The sequence below is a fragment of the Thunnus maccoyii genome, chromosome 7, assembly GCF_910596095.1.
Source record: "Thunnus maccoyii chromosome 7, fThuMac1.1, whole genome shotgun sequence".
Lineage (NCBI taxonomy): Eukaryota > Metazoa > Chordata > Actinopteri > Scombriformes > Scombridae > Thunnus > Thunnus maccoyii.
In genome coordinates, this window is record NC_056539.1 from 27,612,949 (window position 1) to 27,632,986 (window position 20,038).

The 20,038-nt window shown below is 39.9% G+C and overlaps 1 protein-coding gene across 2 annotated transcripts; it reads right to left on the bottom strand.

The window, feature by feature from the left end:
- Positions 1–1,025: 1,025 nt before the first annotated feature.
- zmat3 (zinc finger, matrin-type 3) lies at positions 1,026–18,319 on the bottom strand. 2 transcript variants are annotated; one of them, XM_042415664.1, is made up of 6 exons: positions 18,145–18,319; positions 11,900–12,642; positions 11,674–11,814; positions 10,766–10,932; positions 10,393–10,496; positions 1,026–8,222 (listed from the first exon to the last, which is right to left on the bottom strand). In XM_042415664.1, the coding sequence occupies exons 1-6, from the start codon at positions 18,266–18,268 to the stop codon at positions 8,014–8,016; spliced, it is 1,488 nt and encodes a 495-aa protein (XP_042271598.1). In that variant the 5' UTR covers positions 18,269–18,319; the 3' UTR covers positions 1,026–8,013. The 2 variants fall into 2 exon arrangements, with proteins under 2 accessions (XP_042271598.1, XP_042271599.1); XM_042415665.1 differs by lacking the exon at positions 18,145–18,319 and adding an exon at positions 13,647–13,722.
- Positions 18,320–20,038: the final 1,719 nt, after the last annotated feature.

The following is a 20,038-nucleotide window of genomic DNA, read 5'->3' on the forward strand; positions in this document are numbered from 1 at the left end:
TTGAAAATATTATTGGAAACATTTGTGTCCAGAGCAACTGTTCAACAAAAATCTGAGCCAAAGACCAATGATAGCCCAAGGCGATGTGTTTTCAGTCAGCTCTATAGGAAGGGATTGTGTTGATGTCTCAATGAAGGAGAGAACTGTCAATCATCTACTTGAATTGTCTGTTTGAAGCAAATGCTTTCTGAGTCTTGCTGGATCACAATGATGAGAACATTTTGAGCTGGTGTTATAAACACGCTACAGTGAATTGTGATGGAGTCTCTTTAACTTGAGGGCACAAAATACTTATTTGTAATATGAAATACTGATCATGTGCGTGAATTATCGAGTGATTTACCCTTGATAACAGACAAGTAAGGACAGAGGATCTTAGGGAGCAGAAATCTAAGCTCTCATCTAGCAGTATTTCAACTGAGCTAGACCACATGCTGTACCTCACACAACAGCTGCACATTTTTGCCTCCTCTGGTTGTTTGTTTCAATAGATGACTAACAATAATTGCACAATTAGTGCCTACATTTATTAGAAAGTGGCAGTGAATAATAAGTAACAGTACTGAAGAAACTGAATGTGCCAGGACTCCATACCAGTGAGTATTGGGTAGTATTGAGTATTGAGTAATTCAAGCAGCTGGTTTCATTGTAGTGGATAAAAAAAAATAAAAAAACATTTAATGGTGGAAATCCAAGTAAAATTTAATAAGTTAGACCTGAGGCCATTATGCCACATTTCAGGCAATCTGTTCATAAGGTTTGTGAGATATCCTGCTGACAGACAAACAAACAAACTACCAGGGGCGAAAATAGCAGCACTCTTGGCAGAAGTAATATCAGGAATAATGAGTAAAGCCTGGGTATCAGTGCAGTGGAAACTAGGCTATGGAGAGCGTCTTCTCCCTGTGAGCCAATTACAGCATCAGCTAACAGAATGGTTATTTCCCCCGGAGCAGTGAGAGCTGAATTGTGGAAGAGAACACATGAGACACACATTCGTTGTAATAATCATCAACTCGGCTCGGTTATTAATATCATCTGCACGTTTATTCATCTGTCAGAAAACACACACACGGCCTCAGAAATCAGTATATCAGTCATCCATTCAGTCAGTCAGTCAGTGGTACATTGGCAACATTGTTCAGAGGCACTGAAAGTGTGCTGAGGTCTTCACAGAGTGTACAGGAGTACATACTGTCCTGCAGGGGCGCTGCTAGGAGGTTTGGGGCCCCTGGCAGTCGATGAAGGTGGGGGGGGGGGGTCCTGAATTTTGTCAGCATACAAGACTGACTCTGTCTGTAGACCAGGATACATGGGCTTTTATGTGAGGTAAGCAGAACCTATTGTATATATTGTTATTGAGTAAGAACATTATAAACCAACGTAGCCACAGCTGATGGGCACGTACAGTATGTTTGACATTTTGAGGCTTATTCGCTTTCTTGTTAAGAGTTAGATAAGACGATCAATACTACTCTGATGTTTGTGCAATAAATATGGAGTTAGAGCCAGGAGGTGATTATCTTAGCATAGGGGAAACAGCTAGCCTGGTTCTTCCTGAAGTTCAAAAATACACTTCCCAGCAAAAGAAAATAAAAATGACAATTGATGGTTTTACAAGGAGTCTCCACAAACAAACAGTACAAGATGTGCTAGTAGGTGTAGTCTTGAACTTTTGTACAAAGCTACAATAGGTTAACTGTTTCCCTCCGGATGCCTTCTTGCCAAATGTTAGAGCATTTGGCAAGAAGGCATCCATCCATCCATCCATCCATCCATCCATTTTCCGCTGCTTATACCGGGACAGGGTTGCGGTGACAGCAGACTGAGTAATGTCTGCAAGAAAGCATAATTCTCCAAATGTCAGACTAGCGTATTTACCAAAATTCCTTTATGCTACTCTGCAAATCCTGCCATAAAACAAAAACATTTTGTCCCTGATAATGGACTGGACCTGATTGAAGACATTTCACCTCTCATCCAAAAGCCCTCTTCAGTTCTAAGTGTTGAGATCATGACTGAGATCAAGAACTCTTGATTATTTTGGGTGGTCCTGCCCTACTGGTGGGCATGGTCACCTCACAGGGATAAATAAATACTGGCCAAACTGTCACATAGATTCTCCTTTCCCTTCAGTTAGTGTTTCCCGTAACATTGCCTTCCACTATTGGGGGTAGGACTTAGGTAAGGTTAGTCATTGTAGAAAAACTAGTTGGAGTAAGGGTAAGATTAGGTGGAGGTTTTAAGCCTCGCAGAAGATGTTTGCTTCAGGTTAATGTAACAGGAAGCACAAATGGATAGGGAAACACTATTCCTCCACAACAGTAAGGCTTCAGACATCTCTTGCCCTAAACCAGAACTTCGAATGGTTTGGATTCAACTTCTTCCAGACATCTGAAGGTTTATGTTGGCACCCAACTTCTAGTGACTATTAGTCCATTCACTTTATGTGAAAGAACTCTGTGTTTTCGATGCAAAGTTTGTACCAATCACATTTAGTAGAAATTAAAATTGAGTCCTTTGACAATCATCTTAGCAGCAGCTGAAAATCTTGTGACTGACCTCCGGTGGTTGAACTACCCACCCTGCTGCAGTGATGTACGAGTGTACTCCGGGGTTGAGTCAGTATAGCGTGACATCACTGTAGCTGTAGGTGTGGTTACAGGTGCAACAAAACACACTTCTGACTACACTAATCAGTGGTGAAAAGCTTTCAACCACAGAGGGTAGTGAAACTTTACAGCCTGGTGTAAGGTTACAGCCCTATCACTGCAATGATTTTTAAAAACATGAGTTCCTTTTAGCCAAAATGAGACCAGTAGTGTCTGATTTCATTGCAGTGATTCTGTGTCAAACCTATTTGCACAAGTTCTACAGTTTTTTTTTTTCCTACTTGACCTCACATTGTTGCCCATCTACCCTGGTCTGATTAGTCCAACAGTGCAACACATGGACAAACACAGTTACAAATATGATACACATCCATAACAGCTTCAGCTTCTCACCTTGTAAACATTAGGATAAACATTATTATTATCGAGGCAAATAATGACAATGGTAGCAAAGTCTTCACTTAAACTAAACATCGTATGGTAGCATAATTGTCATTATAAACACCAGTGTCTTTTTTTATACTCAGTGCAAAATAATGATTCTTTCCAATGCCCCTTTGTAGATACAGCACGGCAAATTATAGTCATTTCCAACCTAATAAAAAACATTCTTGAACAGCATCCTCACTGTCATATTTTCTCTCTATAGTAAAAACATTTCAACAGTTATTAAGTATGACATGCACAAAATAAACCGGGTACAATTTATACGGTGCAATATGCAAAACATCTCTGTCATTTACAACAAAGCACTGAAGCAAGTTCAACTTATAACTTATGGTGCTGAAACACATCAGCATTCAGTTAACAGCGTTGGTTAAAAACAGTGAAAGCAATAATTATCAGTATCCTATAGCTATCAACTGTTATAGTCTCTAACAAATAAACACAATTAGAACAAAAACAGAAACAGTAGCCCAGGTATTTGAACATGTTACCAGACTAAACAACAACTAAACAACCCTTTTATCAGCGATCAAATCCATTTTAGTGAACACAAAGCAAAAGTGCCCATTGATGGAGCATTAAGCCTGTTAATGACTATAAGGTCATGATGAAGATGCCTTTATTTACCACAGTGTCTCATGATTTTGTTGGCTTTCAGCTGCTTTATACATTAGTGTAACCACTGAAGATCCTCAGATACAGAGTTGTGTTCCACTGCAACAAAGTCGATCCAAAAATAGACAACTACTTAACAAGCATTTTACCAGAGGTTTGGTATGTTTTAGTTCATTAACTACAAATTGTGTTACATCATTACAGACAATCTCATTTAATTCAAATTAGGAAAAACTGCAATAGAAACAATTAAATAAAAACTCGTCTCCACTTGGCAAGAGTAACATTTCTTGCAGTGTTCCCTTTCAAGCTCATTCAAAGGAGAAAAGAGTCTTTGGTTCAACCTTACAATACATGTTTAAAATCCATGTATATTTCATCTTGTTTAAGTCATCTTGTGGCCTCCTGCAGTGTTCAGACTCACATGGTGACAACCAGTGTTCCCAAAAATAAAACCGATCAACAACCACGGCTGTCATAGTCGTGATATCGTCACAAAAAAGCAGAAGAAAGATTCTTTTTTTTTTAGATGCTGCTACATTGGGTTAGAGCAGTGCTTTCCAACCTAGAGATCAGAACAACATTATTTAAGGGTGAAGAAAAAAAAAAGTTTCTGTTTCACAAAATAATGTTTATTTTTTGGCAGTTTTTCTCTAATTTTTTGCTTTTTTTCTTCTGAAATCCTGGATACTTTCACCTTTTCTGGGCCTCTAATTAACCTATTAGGGTTCCTATTAAGTATTATTAAGTCCATCAGACAACATCAGACTATACATGGCAGCTCAATATTTGCCCAAAGTCAACCAGTAGTGTATTATGTAGGAATATGCAACAAAAATGAAGGTCTTACAACTAGGTTTTGCCACAGGGTACCTTTACAAGACAGGGCCACAAGATGAGCTAATAATGCAAAACTTGCCTTTGATGTTTGACTTTTGTTGTACAATTTTTCAATTAATCAGATTTCTAAATCCAATTGGCATGTAGTGAACCTGGGACTTTGGGGGTTCCTGGGCAGTCTTGTTCAAATTAAACAATCTGACAAGGAAAAAATAATCTTTTGTTGAACTGCTCATGACTAATGTCCATACAAAGGCCTGTGATGAGGGATCTCAAGTTGATATTGCCTCATTTTAAGGGATCACAAGCCAGAAAAGTTGGTAACCACTAGTTTAGAGGGTCCAAATATGACTGAACAGTAACAAAAAGGTTTCCAGACTTAGATGATGCCTGTTAGTTTCCTCGAATCTACTCATTTCCTCCGTTTCATTGCTGTTTATAATTTCATTTGATGAAGGTGTTTATGCAGTAGCTGCATCTGAGCGTGACTCTAATTTTGAATCCAGGATTCTGTAAACAGAATAAAAGGTCATGCTACCTATGATTTCATGTAAGACAAAGCATGTTAATTCAAGGAGGGGGGGGAGTGCTAATAACAGACTGCAGTGCCATTTAAAGTGAATAACTCGTAAACTAGCTGTGTCGCACCCACAGCTCTACTTTCATCAGCTTTTCTTTGTCCTTTTTTTTTTGATTAACTGTACAACACAGTGGGCTAATAAATCACACTCACATTTTATTTACTCTCTGTTTGTCTCTCTCTCTCCCTTGTGTTCAAATCTCTAAACGCCACACAGTACTTTGTCTTCACAGTGCTATTCTCCTGAGTGTCCTCATGTGTGCGATCAGGTGTGTGTTTGTGCTCTAGAGACAAGTGTAAGACGTGAACAGCTGCCTCTCCCCACAGCTAGCCAAACTAGAGAGAAGGCCAGGATATTGCTTTCATTTCACTTTACAACACATCCAATTACGTGACCTGATCAGGCCTTTGACTGATTGAATTATGTGGGAGAGTGTGTGCATCTGTGTGTACACTGATGTTAGGCTGGCAAAGCTGGAGAAGGAAATTTAAAGTGGAATAGAAATGGACACTGGTCAGTAAACAAAAGAAGAACCATTCATACTATAACAAATAAGTGCAAATTAGTGTATTGAGATAGTATGTAGTAAAGTAAAAGTAAATCCTCTTTCAACTACAGATCAACTAAACTCTTGTAAATTGTAGGTGGAAAATGTTAGGATCTCTAAATCTATCTGCAAAACCATTTTTACTGCTACATGTGGAAAAGAACCAAAGAAGTGTCAATCTGTAAATGTGTAAAAGTGTTTGAGAAACAAGATTTTTGAGTTTCAAACAATAAATATGTTGATTTTTTTGACCCTCTTAACGTCTTCTCTCCCGCAACAGTGATCACAGCCAACATTAAAGGCACGATACACTCTTTTGGTCATTTAAAGTCTAACTGTAGAGCTCCAAATGCCTTGTGATTGCACTGTGTTCAGCTCAGCACCAAGACACCCGGGCACAGGAACAGAAAATCACATAAACAGAAAATCTAATTTGATGCCAATTACATAACTGATCTTTTCAGGATGGGCTAAACACTGAAAAACAGCTGGACCTGGGTCATCTGGGGTAAAAACAAAAGAAAAAAAAAAAAAAAAATCTAATCTGTCTGCAAATCCAGACAAGTCACTCCTCTGCAGCCGTTTCACGCTGCAGTAAAACCTGGTTACGTCCGCTTTGGGAATCAAGATTGATTGGGAGAATTGAATGATATGTCTTATAACCAGAAACATCCACAAGCTCTGCGCACTTTCATCTGCAATTTGCTATCTAATTAGAAGTTTGGAGTTAAATGCTTCCTGCTGCACACATCACGATGAATTTCTGACGTGTTTGCACATTTCTTCCTCACAATGCCTTCTTGGCTGGCTGTCAGGACAGAGATTTCAGTCTGCCTCAAAAAAGAAGTTTACTTCAGAGACAGCCAGCCCTGGCATGTGGTCCTTCTGAACAGTCAAAATGATGAGACTAGCAGCTTTTAACTACACACTGTTACTTTACCAATGAACAAACAAACCACCCACAGTGGTATGGAGGGCCTATACAGTAAAATCCACACACAAACATACAGTGCTGATAGACATTCAGTCAGTGCACACTTTGTACAAGATTCCTGATGATTATTAAATAGATTATGAGTATTTACACTATATGGTAGCCTAACATTAACCAAAGAATCAATAGTATTTGTGTATATTATTCTATATTTACATTTATAATGTAATTAGAGGATATTTACATAACATTTGTGTGGATTTAATACAGGAAGAGAGATGACACAGAATATAGAAAACCCCAATCATTAGATTGGTTTCCACTACGTTGCCAAAATGGCTAGCCAAAGCTTACTCTTTAGCCTAATTCCCACTAAAGGCACAAACAAGGCTAGCCAGGGTGTAGCCTTTAGCCTGATACAACAGATTCATGTAACACTGTTTCTACCAGATGGTGGTGGTTGTGCTTTGTCTTCAAATCAGCAAATAGTGCTTTGGATTTTATTATCTGTATTAAGTTATAAAGATGTTGAATTCACTGTTTTGTGTCCTGCGTGGCTCTGTAAATGGCCCTGAAGTCCCTAATGCAGGACCTGAAAAAATACATGTATGGCTGTTTCACAAACAAGAATCGAAAAAGTCCTAAACTAAAACTTTGTCCTCAGTGACGAATATTTTGCCAAGGATGAGACTTGTACTGACCTAAAAGTATTTGGCTCTACGTCTCTGTTCCTTTCACTTCAACCACCAATTTTTCTCAACTTTGTGTTCAAACCTTCCGCATGTTGTTCTACTTTTGTGTTCTTGTGCCTCCTCTCTTGTCCTGTTGGCTCTCTGTACACCAGTCTAATGCTCTCTCTTTAGCCTGAAGAAGATTTTCTTGCAATTCATTTGTATTTACCTGTATCCTGAGTCAGAATGTGATCCACTAAAAGACTTGGAGGATAGTTGATCAAAAACAGTATTACAAAAAGGCGGTGGGTCAAAAAATCGTATTCAATACCTTTAAAAACAGACTTAAAGGTTTTATTTTTGCTGTTAAAATCTGCTTTGGACTTTGGAAAAATTAAAAGTTGCATGTCAATATCCACTATTCACTCACCAGCACAGGTCCTGTTCTTTGCACATCCTGCTTTGCTTTTACAGACTGAATTTCAAAAAAACGGGTAATACCCAGATCAAATAAATTCATCAAATATAGCTTCATATGGTAGAGCGTTATGTCAAATATGAGGATTTAAGTGTTTGATCCATATATCAAATGGATTGCAACAAGATCTTGAGGCCGTTTTACTAATCTCCTCACTAAAAATGCCCCTAAAAAGTATTTGCTTTCCTGCACTTTGGTCTTGTGCTGTCTCTCCACCCCTTTTCTGTCCCACTTCCTAGTCTGCTAGTCTTCATCTCCTCTCTTCCAGCCCCTCCCCTCTGGTGTCTCTTAGCTGTATCCCAGGTTCTCCATCTCGTTGCGGTATCTTAACTCTGATACTTTAGCTTTGTGCTGCTTGCTCTCCAGATGCTGTCGGAAGTCCGTTTCTTGTTCGGCTCCGCAGTTGCACATGGAGCAGTAGAACTGTCCGCTGGGGGTCACGCACATGGCTAAGTCCCTGGGGATGCGCTGCCTCGGTCTGGGGTTGTAGTAGGGCCCTGAGGGGAGAAAGAGAGGGGAGATGAGGACATGAGAAAAGAAGTTAGGAGAGGCTACACATAAAAAGGCTGATACCAGACTTATCAATCATAACAGCTGGTGGGACACTATAATATAGTTGTAAGCAGATGTAAAATGACATTTTTAGGTGTTTTATAATGTAAATTATTTGTCAACAATTATAACTTTTCCCATGAAGACATATTTTATATTATTACGACTGTGTTTTACTATATTGTCACTCATTATCTGTTTATATACCACCTACGGGTGCCCACAGGAGGACTTATAGTTGTTGACAAATGCATTAATTAACACTTATATCTGCTTAAAACTACATTATAGTGTATTATAAAACCTTATTAACTATTTATATATGGCTTATAAATGCTAAATACGGGGACTTACAATAAAGTGTTACCAAAGACTGTAACAAATAGTTTTTTATTATCAATTATTTAAGATATTCTGATTACAACCATATAAAACCAGCAAACGTAGTATTTTATTTTTTCTATTTAATGATTTTAATGCTTCACACATCAAATCTTTGGCATACCCCAAAATCACATTTGAAAACTGATTTAAATATAGATCAGTATCACACGCTTGATTATATACCTGATGTATCACTGACAGGTACACACAGACAGAAAACCACTGAGTCGTCTGGGATTACATTTAGGTGGATCATTGGGGAAAAAAGAGTATTGCTTGTTTGTGCGAGTGTGTGTTAACACAGCAGAAAAATGAGAAGCAGATAAGGGAGAGAGATAAAAAGACAGTGAGAAGGCAACTGCATAAGAGAGTGCAGCTATTTTGGGGTTTGTCCATCAAGAAAACTGATTAAATCAGCAGAATGTTGTGGTGTGTGTGTGTGTGTGTGAGAAAGAGAAAGAGAATATGTGAGGGAGAAAAGAAGGGAATTGGCTCTACTGTATGATTTATGTCTTTATCTTAAGCTGAGATGCCAGTGTTTCTGTCTGTAGAGTGAAAGACGACAAGAAAGAGATGGTTCTTTGACGTCAGCAGGATGTCTGACGTTACTCTTCTGTGTATCTGTTTTCACAAGCCCACAAAGCCGAGTGCAGACAGTCACACCAGCACAGTTGATAAGTCGGCGTTTAGAGATAGAAACTAAATCAAACGGCTGCATTTTGGGTGCAAAATTTGAATACAATACAGTATGCTTGAATGAACTAATAAAACGACAAATTAAAATGTTATTATACTAATTTTCCATATTTCATAGTTTAGTTTTAGGGAATAAAATGTTCAGTGTAGTGTGTTCACTGCATCTTTTTTGCCAGCTGCATCAGTTTATTTGTACTAATGTATTCTGACATCAGTGGATGGAAGAACCGCTTTTGATTTTTTTTTTTTTTCCTCTATTTGCCCCCAGGGAGTCCACTGCAGCTCAGTCAGCTATCAGAGTTGAGAACTGCATTCTGGACAGCCAAGTTAACTTCCCAGTATATATAGGACATTATGGATTATATCACACAGTATGAGACATAGACTAGATGTGTGCTCCGTTGTTCACCATCCTGCACTGAGTTTCACAGATGCAAAGGAAGCACTGGAGCGTGTGATAATAGAAGATTTACATTTTTTGTATATGGCTGAATATGTAATATTTGCTGTGGTTGTGATTTCTAAAAGTGTCTAGTGTAGCTGCTAACTGTCACAAATGTAGCTACTGTTGGGTTACTGTGCTGTACTGAAACATAAGAATCCTATTTGTACATTTGCAGCAGTTCAAAACCTTGTAGAAATTCGCAGTAAGGTCCACGTCAGTGAGTTTTTCCAGGAGGTTTGTCTCTAAAGATGATGGGATGTTCAAAGAGGAGACAGAGTACAGGTCGTTGCTTATCTGATATCAACGTTTCCGCTATTGTAACATCACAGAACACAATACAGCAACACACAGCTCCTAATATCCTGAGTATATCCAGTTATAAGGTTGAATGGAACACAAACGTCTCCACAATTTGTTATACTTTTGTTTGACAAATTATATCTGTTGGTTATATCTTTGTGTTTTTATTAGCCAGAACAGCTGAAACATATTACTGTGTGATGACTGAATGCTATAAGCAGCTGTTGTGATTTACAACTCAAAATCATACTGGTATTGCCTTTTAATTTAATAATTTTTTAATGTTTTACCTGGCATGGAGGCAGGTAGCTGTGGGCTACGACGATTTTTCACCAGTCTATACTCGCTGCCATCTTTCCTATTTCTTCTTGGGGTTGCTTCACTACTGCCTTCCCTGAAACATAAAATCAAAATGCATGTCAGATTGGTCCAAAAAGTGGTCAAAACACAAAAAAGTACTTAACTTGTGTTTCCAACACTAAACTGAAAAAGTGTTTTGCTGTCCTCTCTCGTTGAAGTTTCTGTTTTACCACACCCACCATCATTACTGGGTGTGGTTAGAAGTGTGCTTTATTGCACCTACAAACAGTGATGTCATGGGGTCCTAGAGTACACCTGTACATCATTGCAGCAAGGTGTGAGGTTAAACCACTAAAGCCCTACATGTTGTTGGTGTTCTGCTGAGCCTCAGCGAGCCGTAGTTTCTTGGCGTGGTTCTTGCCCTGGTAGTGGGCCTGTGCAACTGCTGGTGAGCTGAAGGAGGCATCACACAGCTTACAATAGTCGTTCTCTGTGGCCAAAATGACCCGTGTAGCCCCCTTATACAGCGCCTGCAGACACAGGACAAAGCAGTACAGTGTTTGTTGTGAGACGAGTTAGGGAGTAAACAGTGAGAACGGGAAGAAAGAAATGTTTAGGTCTGGTGGGAGGAGGAAAGGAATTCCGAGCACAATTAAACTAGAAAATATACACAAATTATCTGTTTAACAAAGGCTGTAAAAACATGTGACACTTGAGGACAGCACTGCAGGTCAAATCATTTTACTTTTGGGGCTTATTAGGTAAGGTCACGTAGAGAAAGGGAAGTTGCATTGTGGACAACTCTGTGGTAAACACTTTACATATATACATTTTGCAATATTCTTATTTGTTTATATGTTTACTTGATGCTTTTCTTAAAAATGAATAACAATGAGAAGAACATAAGCATTGTAATAACGCTTCAACAACAAATCTAGCATTAATAATTCGACATCCTATCTCTCAATATTCATCTCGTCCATTTTTAATATTTCTTCTGGACTTTCGTAGATAGCACTGGCAAAAGTACACTGACAAAAGAAATTGCAAGTCAGTGTGGAGAGGTTGTTTTTTTTTCTTTTTTAAGTGGTATTCTGGTAGTAAGGACAGAAAATTGTTCAAAAGAGTGAAAATAAGCAGTTCCCTACCACCTGCTCAGAGGGATATAACCTCTACCAGCAGATTCTCCACTTCGGCAGTACTACCACCCCCTCAGCTAACACTGTATTTCTCAGTTATTTGGTGCTGAGATGTTGGAGTTTGTGCCTGACCTGCTTCCCGGTGTCGCTGTCGGTGGATCCTGAGCTGAGGGCCGTCTGGCCGTCCGCCTCGAGGACTTCTGGGATCCTGATTGCAGGCGGCTGTTGACTGCCGGCGTAGAAATTTCTCAGCTTTTTACTGTGGTTCTTCCCCTAGAGGGAGAGATTGGAATATTTGTGTATGTATGCATGTATCTTAATGTTTTACATGCATGTGTGTATGCTTAATGCAACTAACCTGGTAGTGAGCCTGCGCCTGCTGAGCAGAGTTGAGGGTAACGTTGCAGAGTTTACAGTACAGCGGTTTACACAGTTCTTCCAGTCCCATAGAGTCCTCCTGCTCCTCCATGCCCAGCGGAGAGCCCTCATCCTGGGGCTGCTCGCTGGCTGGGGCTGCCTGACCTGGGAGAGGACCAGGTATGAGACCGGACACCGGGGCTGGGATGAGGACCGGTCCTGGGGGCCTTGGGGGTAGCTGTGAGTGATCTGGGCCTGGAGCAAGAGGGCAGGACAGGGGGCTGGGAGGGAGCGGGAATCTGCCAGCTCCGGGCGCTACTACAGGTGGTGGCATCAGTGCATGTGCAGGATTCAGAGGTGGAGGCCCCAAGGGTTGTGTGAGGTCCATGGCTGAAGGCACCATTGCTTGTGAGTGGTCTACCGGTGGGGGCCCCAAGGTGTGTGCCATTGGTGGAGGCCCCAGTGGCTGCGGGGGAGCCATTGGAGGAGGGCCTAAGCTGTGTGCAGGGGTAATGGGAGGAGGCCTTAAGGTGTGAGTAGCAGTGATTGGAGGGGGCCCAAGGGTCTGGGTGGGAGCCATAGTTGGGGGTCCAATTGCTTGAGCAGGGGCGATTGGCGGTGGGCCAAGAGGCTGCGTAGGCGCCATTGGTGGAGGTCCCAGCTGGTGCAGAGAGTCCATATGTTGGAAGGGCTGCTGGGGATGGCTGAAGAGACTGAGAGGAGGCTTCAACATGGTCTCTGGGCCTGGAGAGAGAGGAGGGTACACAATGCAAATACAGTACACATTACTTCTCAACATTTTTCTTTAAGAAAATTTAGTAACCTTGATGGCAGTGAAGTCAGTGAACAATATATTAAATTGTCATTCATAGCATTTACACATTTTTTGTATAGCATGACATTTTTTTTTGCTTTAAGGCTTGATCACCATAATAGCTTGAAACACTGGTATGAGCATTAGTATTACTATATTTAAGGAAACTAGAAAGTCATTAAGTTCATACAAAAATAGAACCTATTTACAGTTTTTTTTTATTGTGCATCTAGATCTAGGTCTGCATCAAAGTACACACAATGACAGACAATCACATCAAAATCTTGGGAATATAAGGGCTTAGTACACAGATGAATTCTGCAGGTTTTTAAGTATGTCATTTTTTCAGACTCACTATTGTCTATAAACAGATTTTGACATTCAGAACTTCAATGAACAATATCGAGTAACACTAAGAGAAAGCATGTACTTCTCGGAGCCTTGAGGCAAGAGACGTGTAAAGCGATGGGCGAATGGAAACACATTCACGGACAGAGGAGCTTCACACTCCAGTGGGCATCAGAAAGATTAAGCTGAGCCTGCAGCGCCTGCAGTCATGCATACGGGACGTTACATACACATGCACAAGCACACACACAAACAGACAATAAATCCTCAAGCTTCTCTGATCAGAGGAGATCGGAGCCTGAAGTGTGACTGCTCAAATAGGCTGATATAGTGTTTGTGTGTCTGTGTGTGTGTGTGTGTGTGTGTGTGTGTGTGTGTGTGTGCATGGTAGGCATGGGTGTGTATGTGTAAGAAAAACAGAAAGATATGAAGAATGGCACTGCGCTGATTAGCATTTGTGTTTATTTGTGCTGCTTTAATGCTCTATTTCAATGACAAACAGTGTGTGTCACTGTGTGAGTGTGAGTGTGTTTAAGCACATACATTGCTGGGTCAGTAATAGGCCAACAGCTGTGTCAAAACTCACTGTGCTGGAAGCTTTCATCTGGAATTCAATCGGACGCCCAATGACTGTGATTCATGGACCCAAAATAACACACCGGGGTGTTTGTGTTTCCGATTGCTGCTTGATGACAGCGTGTCTGTCCACTCTGTGTAGCTGCCTGTCTGTCACCTGGCCTGGCTGACCTCAGGAGAAAGGTATGCTGGGTGAGGCACTGACCTTACTATAGTCCTCTCAACTGCAAGATGAGACTGTGACAGATTGTGTTGCCTATATGCATTTTCATTCTACTTATCTGCATTAAACGTCCTGCTCATGAAAGCTTTTACATTTGCTGCTGTTGGGAGTTCTTTCTTAGAAAATATTCTCTGACGTCCTTAGGGGGCAGCGGCATTGATTTAATTATAATAAACAGAGAGACTGGATTAGCATTAAGTGGACAAACTAAGAAAGGCAGCTCTAACAGGACTTCAAGCTACATCAACAGCAAATTCAAAACAGTTCAGGGCACAACTTGATTGACAAGAGATCGCTGGGAAAGCAGTGCAGAAACACCACAACAATGACCACTTACCACTTAAAATGAAGACAAAATAATAAAAAACATGGGTTTAATGTTTCAATAAGCGAAATGTGTAACAAAATGCAATTTTTTCAGAAGTTCATGTTTCATAAGATTGTCTTTTTCTCAAACCAACCAGACGTGTCAAGGTGTTAGACACCTACTCAGCGCTAAACAAACAACACTTAGACCATCTGGTAGCAGATTCACTTACATTACTTTACACATGTATCATCAATCTCATGAGCCGCAGCCTCATGGGAACCTTCAGACCCCTGAGACAGCCTGCACAGCAGTTCAGAAATCTTACTGTAAAATCACTTGTAGGCAGAGAGAACAGCTGACCCCTTCAGCTTCAAATGGTCCATTAAGCAGTTCAGAGGACACGATGTGCCTCCACACAGCTGATATGAGTATGTACCAGCGTAAGGTAAGCTGGAGGTTGTTGCTGTCAAATGTTTTCCTGACACAATCATGGTAAATGGTAAATGGACTGTATTTATATAGCGCCTTTCTAGTCTTATCGAGCACTCAAAGCGCTTTGTAACACAAGCCAACATTCACACATACATTCATAAGCTGATGGCAGAGGCTGCCGTGTAAGGTGCCAATCTGCTCATCAGGAGCGATACAGCGCTTCCTATCCAAAGCGCCCCACAATGTTTCTAACAATCATATTGTTATAGCTGAAATACCTCCTTAAGGGTTCGTTTACATCCACTTATTAATGTCAAACTTGTTTCTTTAGACATGTTTAACATAACCTCAGGTCTTACTTTCTCTACATTTCAGATCATCTGTTAGTCAGAAGGACCTCCAAGACCTCTTTCCCTGCAGCACTGGCTCCATCGCTAATTTAAACTTTTAAATTATAGTCATATGGATACAATACATACAATAATTTTGTTTTTATGTTTTTTTGCCAGTGACTCCTTGAGCCTGCTGGTATTTTCAGTTGAGATAATCAGTCCCTCTGTGGAAACACTACAGAGATGACAGAGCAAATGAGCAACAATTGCTGCATTGTATTCACAAACACTACACTGACTATCCTTACTTAATCATGATAATATTTTAAAAATGTGTACATAGCAGTGATGACTGTTGGTATGTTTTTATTTGTATTTTTTATTATGTATTATATGTATTAAGCAGAGACCAATCTGCTTTTATTCGCATTATGAGCAATACCTCTTCAAGAGATTTGCTCAGAGGGAGATTAGGCTTAATTATGATGCTCTTTTGGTCAAATTCGTCGCTTTTTCCAGCAGGAGTGAAAATCATGCAGTGATGGCCCATAATTGCCAAAGAGCTGCGTGACAGAGCAAAACATGCCTTTCATATCCAAGAGAAAGCCAAGACGCTGCCACCATTTCCAAGACCATTCATATCTAAGACTTTGTGTATTACAATTAGTTACAAATAGCTCTATGTACACAGTGTGGTGGGAGAAACTATCAATAAATATTCCCCCCTATGATACATCGCAGCTGAGCAAACACTGTAGCTTTAATTATACCACTGCACATGTAATAAAGGAATGATTGGTGCTTGACAGAATCCGTTCCTTTGGCACTACTAAGGCAGAGGTGTAGGGCTGCAACCAACAATTATTTTCATCACTGATTAATCTGTCAGTCATCTTCTCGATTAATCGATTAATTGTTTGGTCTATAAAATGTCAGAAAAAGTTTTGTCCCGACCAACAGTCCACAACCCAAACACTTTCAGTTTATTATCATAGAATACTAACCAGAAAATATTCAAATTTCAGAAGTTGGAACTAAAGAAATGAAATTTTCTGTCTGTCGATCGACTAAATCGTTGCAGCTCTACAGAGGTGTCGAAAACCAAAATGACTTCACTTCTTTTCTGGCTGTGACTCTGCTCTAGTTTTAATCTACTGAAAGCGTGCACGGAATGTAGATAGGCCAAGGTCAGTTTTGTCCTCGTCTTCCTCAGATACCCAGATCCAGGCTTATAAGGTTTTGGCTACAGAGATGAAGCACATGTACATGCACCGTGCTACAAAGTCAGAAAACCTTTGTTGTTTTTTTTGCATTCTAGGTTTTTGGAGAGGACACAATCGGCTTTGCAAGTCAAAATCAAGCTCATGTAACATTGCTCTGAAGCAGAAGGCAGCTAGTGATCAGTAAATTTACAACACAGTTGTGTTCATCACATAATCTCAGAAATATTTTTCTAACACGTCTCTAAAGAATAGAAATGAATGCCTGCACTTCTTTTTTTTTTTTTAACTTGAAACTACCTCAGAAGTTACTTCATCACTTGTCAGATTTTCCAGCATCGACTCAAGAGTTCTTGGTTTGCTGTACTAAAAATCAAGACACACACACACACACACGTAAAAAAAAAAAAAAAGTCCTGTCCTGCAGCCTGATAATCTCATGGCGTCCACTGAGAATCTCTAAATAGGCCAAGTGTTCGTTTTCTCCAGAGCTTCCCTTGCTGTACTGTGTTGTGTCACATCAATTATGGAGCGATGAGAAGCGCATGTCTCCTGCACTTATTCCATCAGCTTTACTGGGCGGCGGATGAGCGCAGAAATATGTTAAACTGTACTTTGCACTTCACTAACTGTATTATCACAGTTAAATCGAGGATCTACATTTATATCTCAATGTCACCAAAGGTTCGAATTGTGTTCATCCAGCTGCTCTGTTACAGATCTTATTAACGGGACTGTCCTTCATCATGGGATTACCTTGACTTATTAACATACAATGAGCGGTACTCCACTTCAAGGACTGAGCACTAGTGGTCTATACATTAAGCTGCTATTACTCCATTGATTAGTGACTATTCATTCCTCCTGATGACAATTACCAGGTCCCATCTCATGTTTATCATTCTGAGCAAATAGATGTCTCACAAGGAAAGCACAGGTTTTTTCCCCCATTGTTGCTTGAATTATTGATTTTTAAAGAATAAATTTAATCAATAATTTACTTCATAAGAAGTCATAAATACTGGTAGCCGATCATGAGTTACCAGTCCAAAACTGTGTCTTAAAATTGTTGATTTTGGCTGACATATTAGCAGCTTAATTCAACAAATGTTTGCTATTTATTACTACTACTTGAAAGATTAATTGATAGATTTTCTATTGATTCACTAACTGATTAATTGACTTTTTCAGCACTACATGCATTTACATTTTTTTTACAGTAACTTTCATCAATTTTAAATTAAGACTTCATTCGGTCTACACTATTTTATCATGACAGAGGCTGAAATCTGAGGGAAGATGACAGAGATATTATGAGGTGATCAGGCTCATGCTGTAAATCTGGATCATCTTGCCACATAACATACTGGTCTCAAGACCCCTAAAACCAGCAGAAGAAGACAGTTTTTTGGCAGCGACTTTGCAGGTGCAATCAAGAAACACTTGCTATAGATTTGCCACATGTCACCATCAGCTGTGCAGATTGACCAGAGAGCAAAAAAAAAAAAAAAGGCAAAGCAAAGAGAACAAAATGAACAGACCACTTGATTGACTGCCATACTCAAGAGATGAAAGAGAACATTGCATTGAGACTGCACACTGCTTCAAATTACAGTCAGACATCAGCTCAACCCTGGAGTCTCCCTGGAACATGAGCTATATAGAGCTCCTCTACAGCACAAGATACCATTAGGGGTATCTCGACAACCTCAGCTTTTTGCATCGCAGCATCCTTGCTTTATAAGCGATACAGAATGGTGGCTGGTGCAGCCCTCTACATGACATTATGATGAGGATGAGGATGATGATGGGGATGTTGATGAGGATGATGACAGCAGCACCAGGGCAACCGGTTTCAACATCCACCTTCCTCTGTTCTATCTGCATATATCTCTGGTTAGATTTTCATCCATCCCTGCACATTAGCGCACAAAACTGCAGATAGTCACTCAGAGGGGGGGGGAGATCCTGTATGGAAAGCCTCTCCTTACCTGGCAAACGGGGGAGATAATGGCTGCTGTCACCGTAGCTGACAGGCGGCGAAGTGTAATTTCTGCAGTATTCTGCACTCTGGTAGTACGCTGCATCCCCGTGCTTCAGCTGTAGCGACATCATTGCAGTCACATCCCTTTGCCAACTTCTTCTCCCTAATAAACCGGGCGGCCAGGCAGGATGACAGTCCCAAGCACACGCTCAGGCACCGCGGCGTTCACAGGAGGGGGGGGGATCTCCAGAGGACGGAGAAATGTAGAGAGTAATAAACAGCGACTAAACACACTCTTCCCCGACTAGTAAATACACTGTCTTCCTGTTTTAACATTTAATATCGACAAAATTGTTATCAGCGGAGATTTTAGATTTTTTTAAAAAAAGATATAAACGCTGCTGAGGTTTCTCCGGCGTCCCTGCCCTCCTAGTTGGTACAGTCCATTTCCGATGCCACCGCTGCTGATTTGCATGGGTGGCAATCATGACACATTGTATAAATATGTTACACCTCACTCTAGTGCTGGCTATTTATGAGTCTCAAATCTGTTGGGAAAACAGCCGGTCTGGCGCTGTGGTGCAAATGTTGATAAATATATGAACAAACAAGATAACAAGCTACGTAATTTAAGATTAGGCATGGGGAGTGATTACATTTACAAAATGTTATATCATTTATTTATGTATAATAATCATAATAATAATAATCATAATCATCATCATTGTTATTATTATTATTATTATTATTATTATTAGTTTTAGTATTACTAGTAGTGGTAGTAGTAGTAATAGAAGTAGGCTAGTAGTAGTAGCTTAGTACTGGTACTTGTAACATATTTTATAACATATTTTATTGCATTACATTTACTGTATTTTATTTTACATAGCCTTCTACATCACAATATTGGTTTTAATTCTATTTTATAGGCTACATGTATATATAGCATATGAATATATACATACATACATACATACATACATACATACATTATAGCTCCCTGTTTCTACTGTTCAGCAGTGACTTTTAACAAGTTACTGTTCAACCCTCAATAAGGATTTCAGAGTTGCAGTGACTGCACTCATTTTTGCACATATGTCTTGACTATATTAGCACAAATACACATTTTCACAAATCATTTATATTCTTTGATGAAGTATAATGTATTGTAATGTATTATACATCTTTTTTTAATATCCCCTCCAGACATGTAAACTCTGCTTGAAGCAATAACGTGTCCTTAAGATGACATCAACTCTTTCTCCCTCATTAAAAATCACAGAAGCTATTAATATGTAAATATTTTTCATTTCAGAAGTTTAACTGCTGGACACAGGATGTGTCCTACTTTCCCCCACTGGATGGGGAAATAAAATCAATAAATCAATAAATACAAACAAAAAGTGTTGTGCTCTCAACTGTGGGTCATCCAGATTCTGATGATCCCACCATCACCCCCTGTCAGTCTCTGAAAAGATCCTTGACAGGGCCATTTTAGAAATGGAAAACAGATTTTCAAAGAAGAATGACAGTCTAATGCCAGCCACATCCAGTCTTGTACCCAAATCTAGTGCATTTCAAGATTCCACCTTGTTGCGCCCTCTGCATGTGCTTGCTGGCACTGCAGCAGACAATGTAGATCTGAAAAATGAAATTCTTGTTGCAAAACCAATGCTGGGCAAGAAATATTCAAATGACACGGACTTGACCACTGTGTGTAAACACCTGCAGGAGTATAAGGAAGCTTTTCCTGTGTTGTATAAATTGTATGTAACAACCCTGGTAATTGGTGGGTCTTCAGCATGATGTGAGAGTTCCTTCTCTATACTGTAATGAGACCCAACCTCCCCATCGTCACACTATCTTACATGAAAGAAAGAGGAATTGGGTGATTGTGGCCC

Excerpts from the sequence above, each read along its gene's own strand:
- zmat3 (XM_042415664.1), bottom strand. The coding sequence starts at position 18,268 with ATGATGTCGCTACAGCTGAAGCACGGGGATGCAGCGTACTACCAGAGT. Across the intron at positions 12,643-18,144 it reads TTATCTCCCCCGTTTGCCAG|GCCCAGAGACCATGTTGAAG; the intron begins GTAAGGAGAGGC and ends CTCTCTCTCCAG. Across the intron at positions 11,815-11,899 it reads AGGCGCAGGCTCACTACCAG|GGGAAGAACCACAGTAAAAA; the intron begins GTTAGTTGCATT and ends CTCTCCCTCTAG.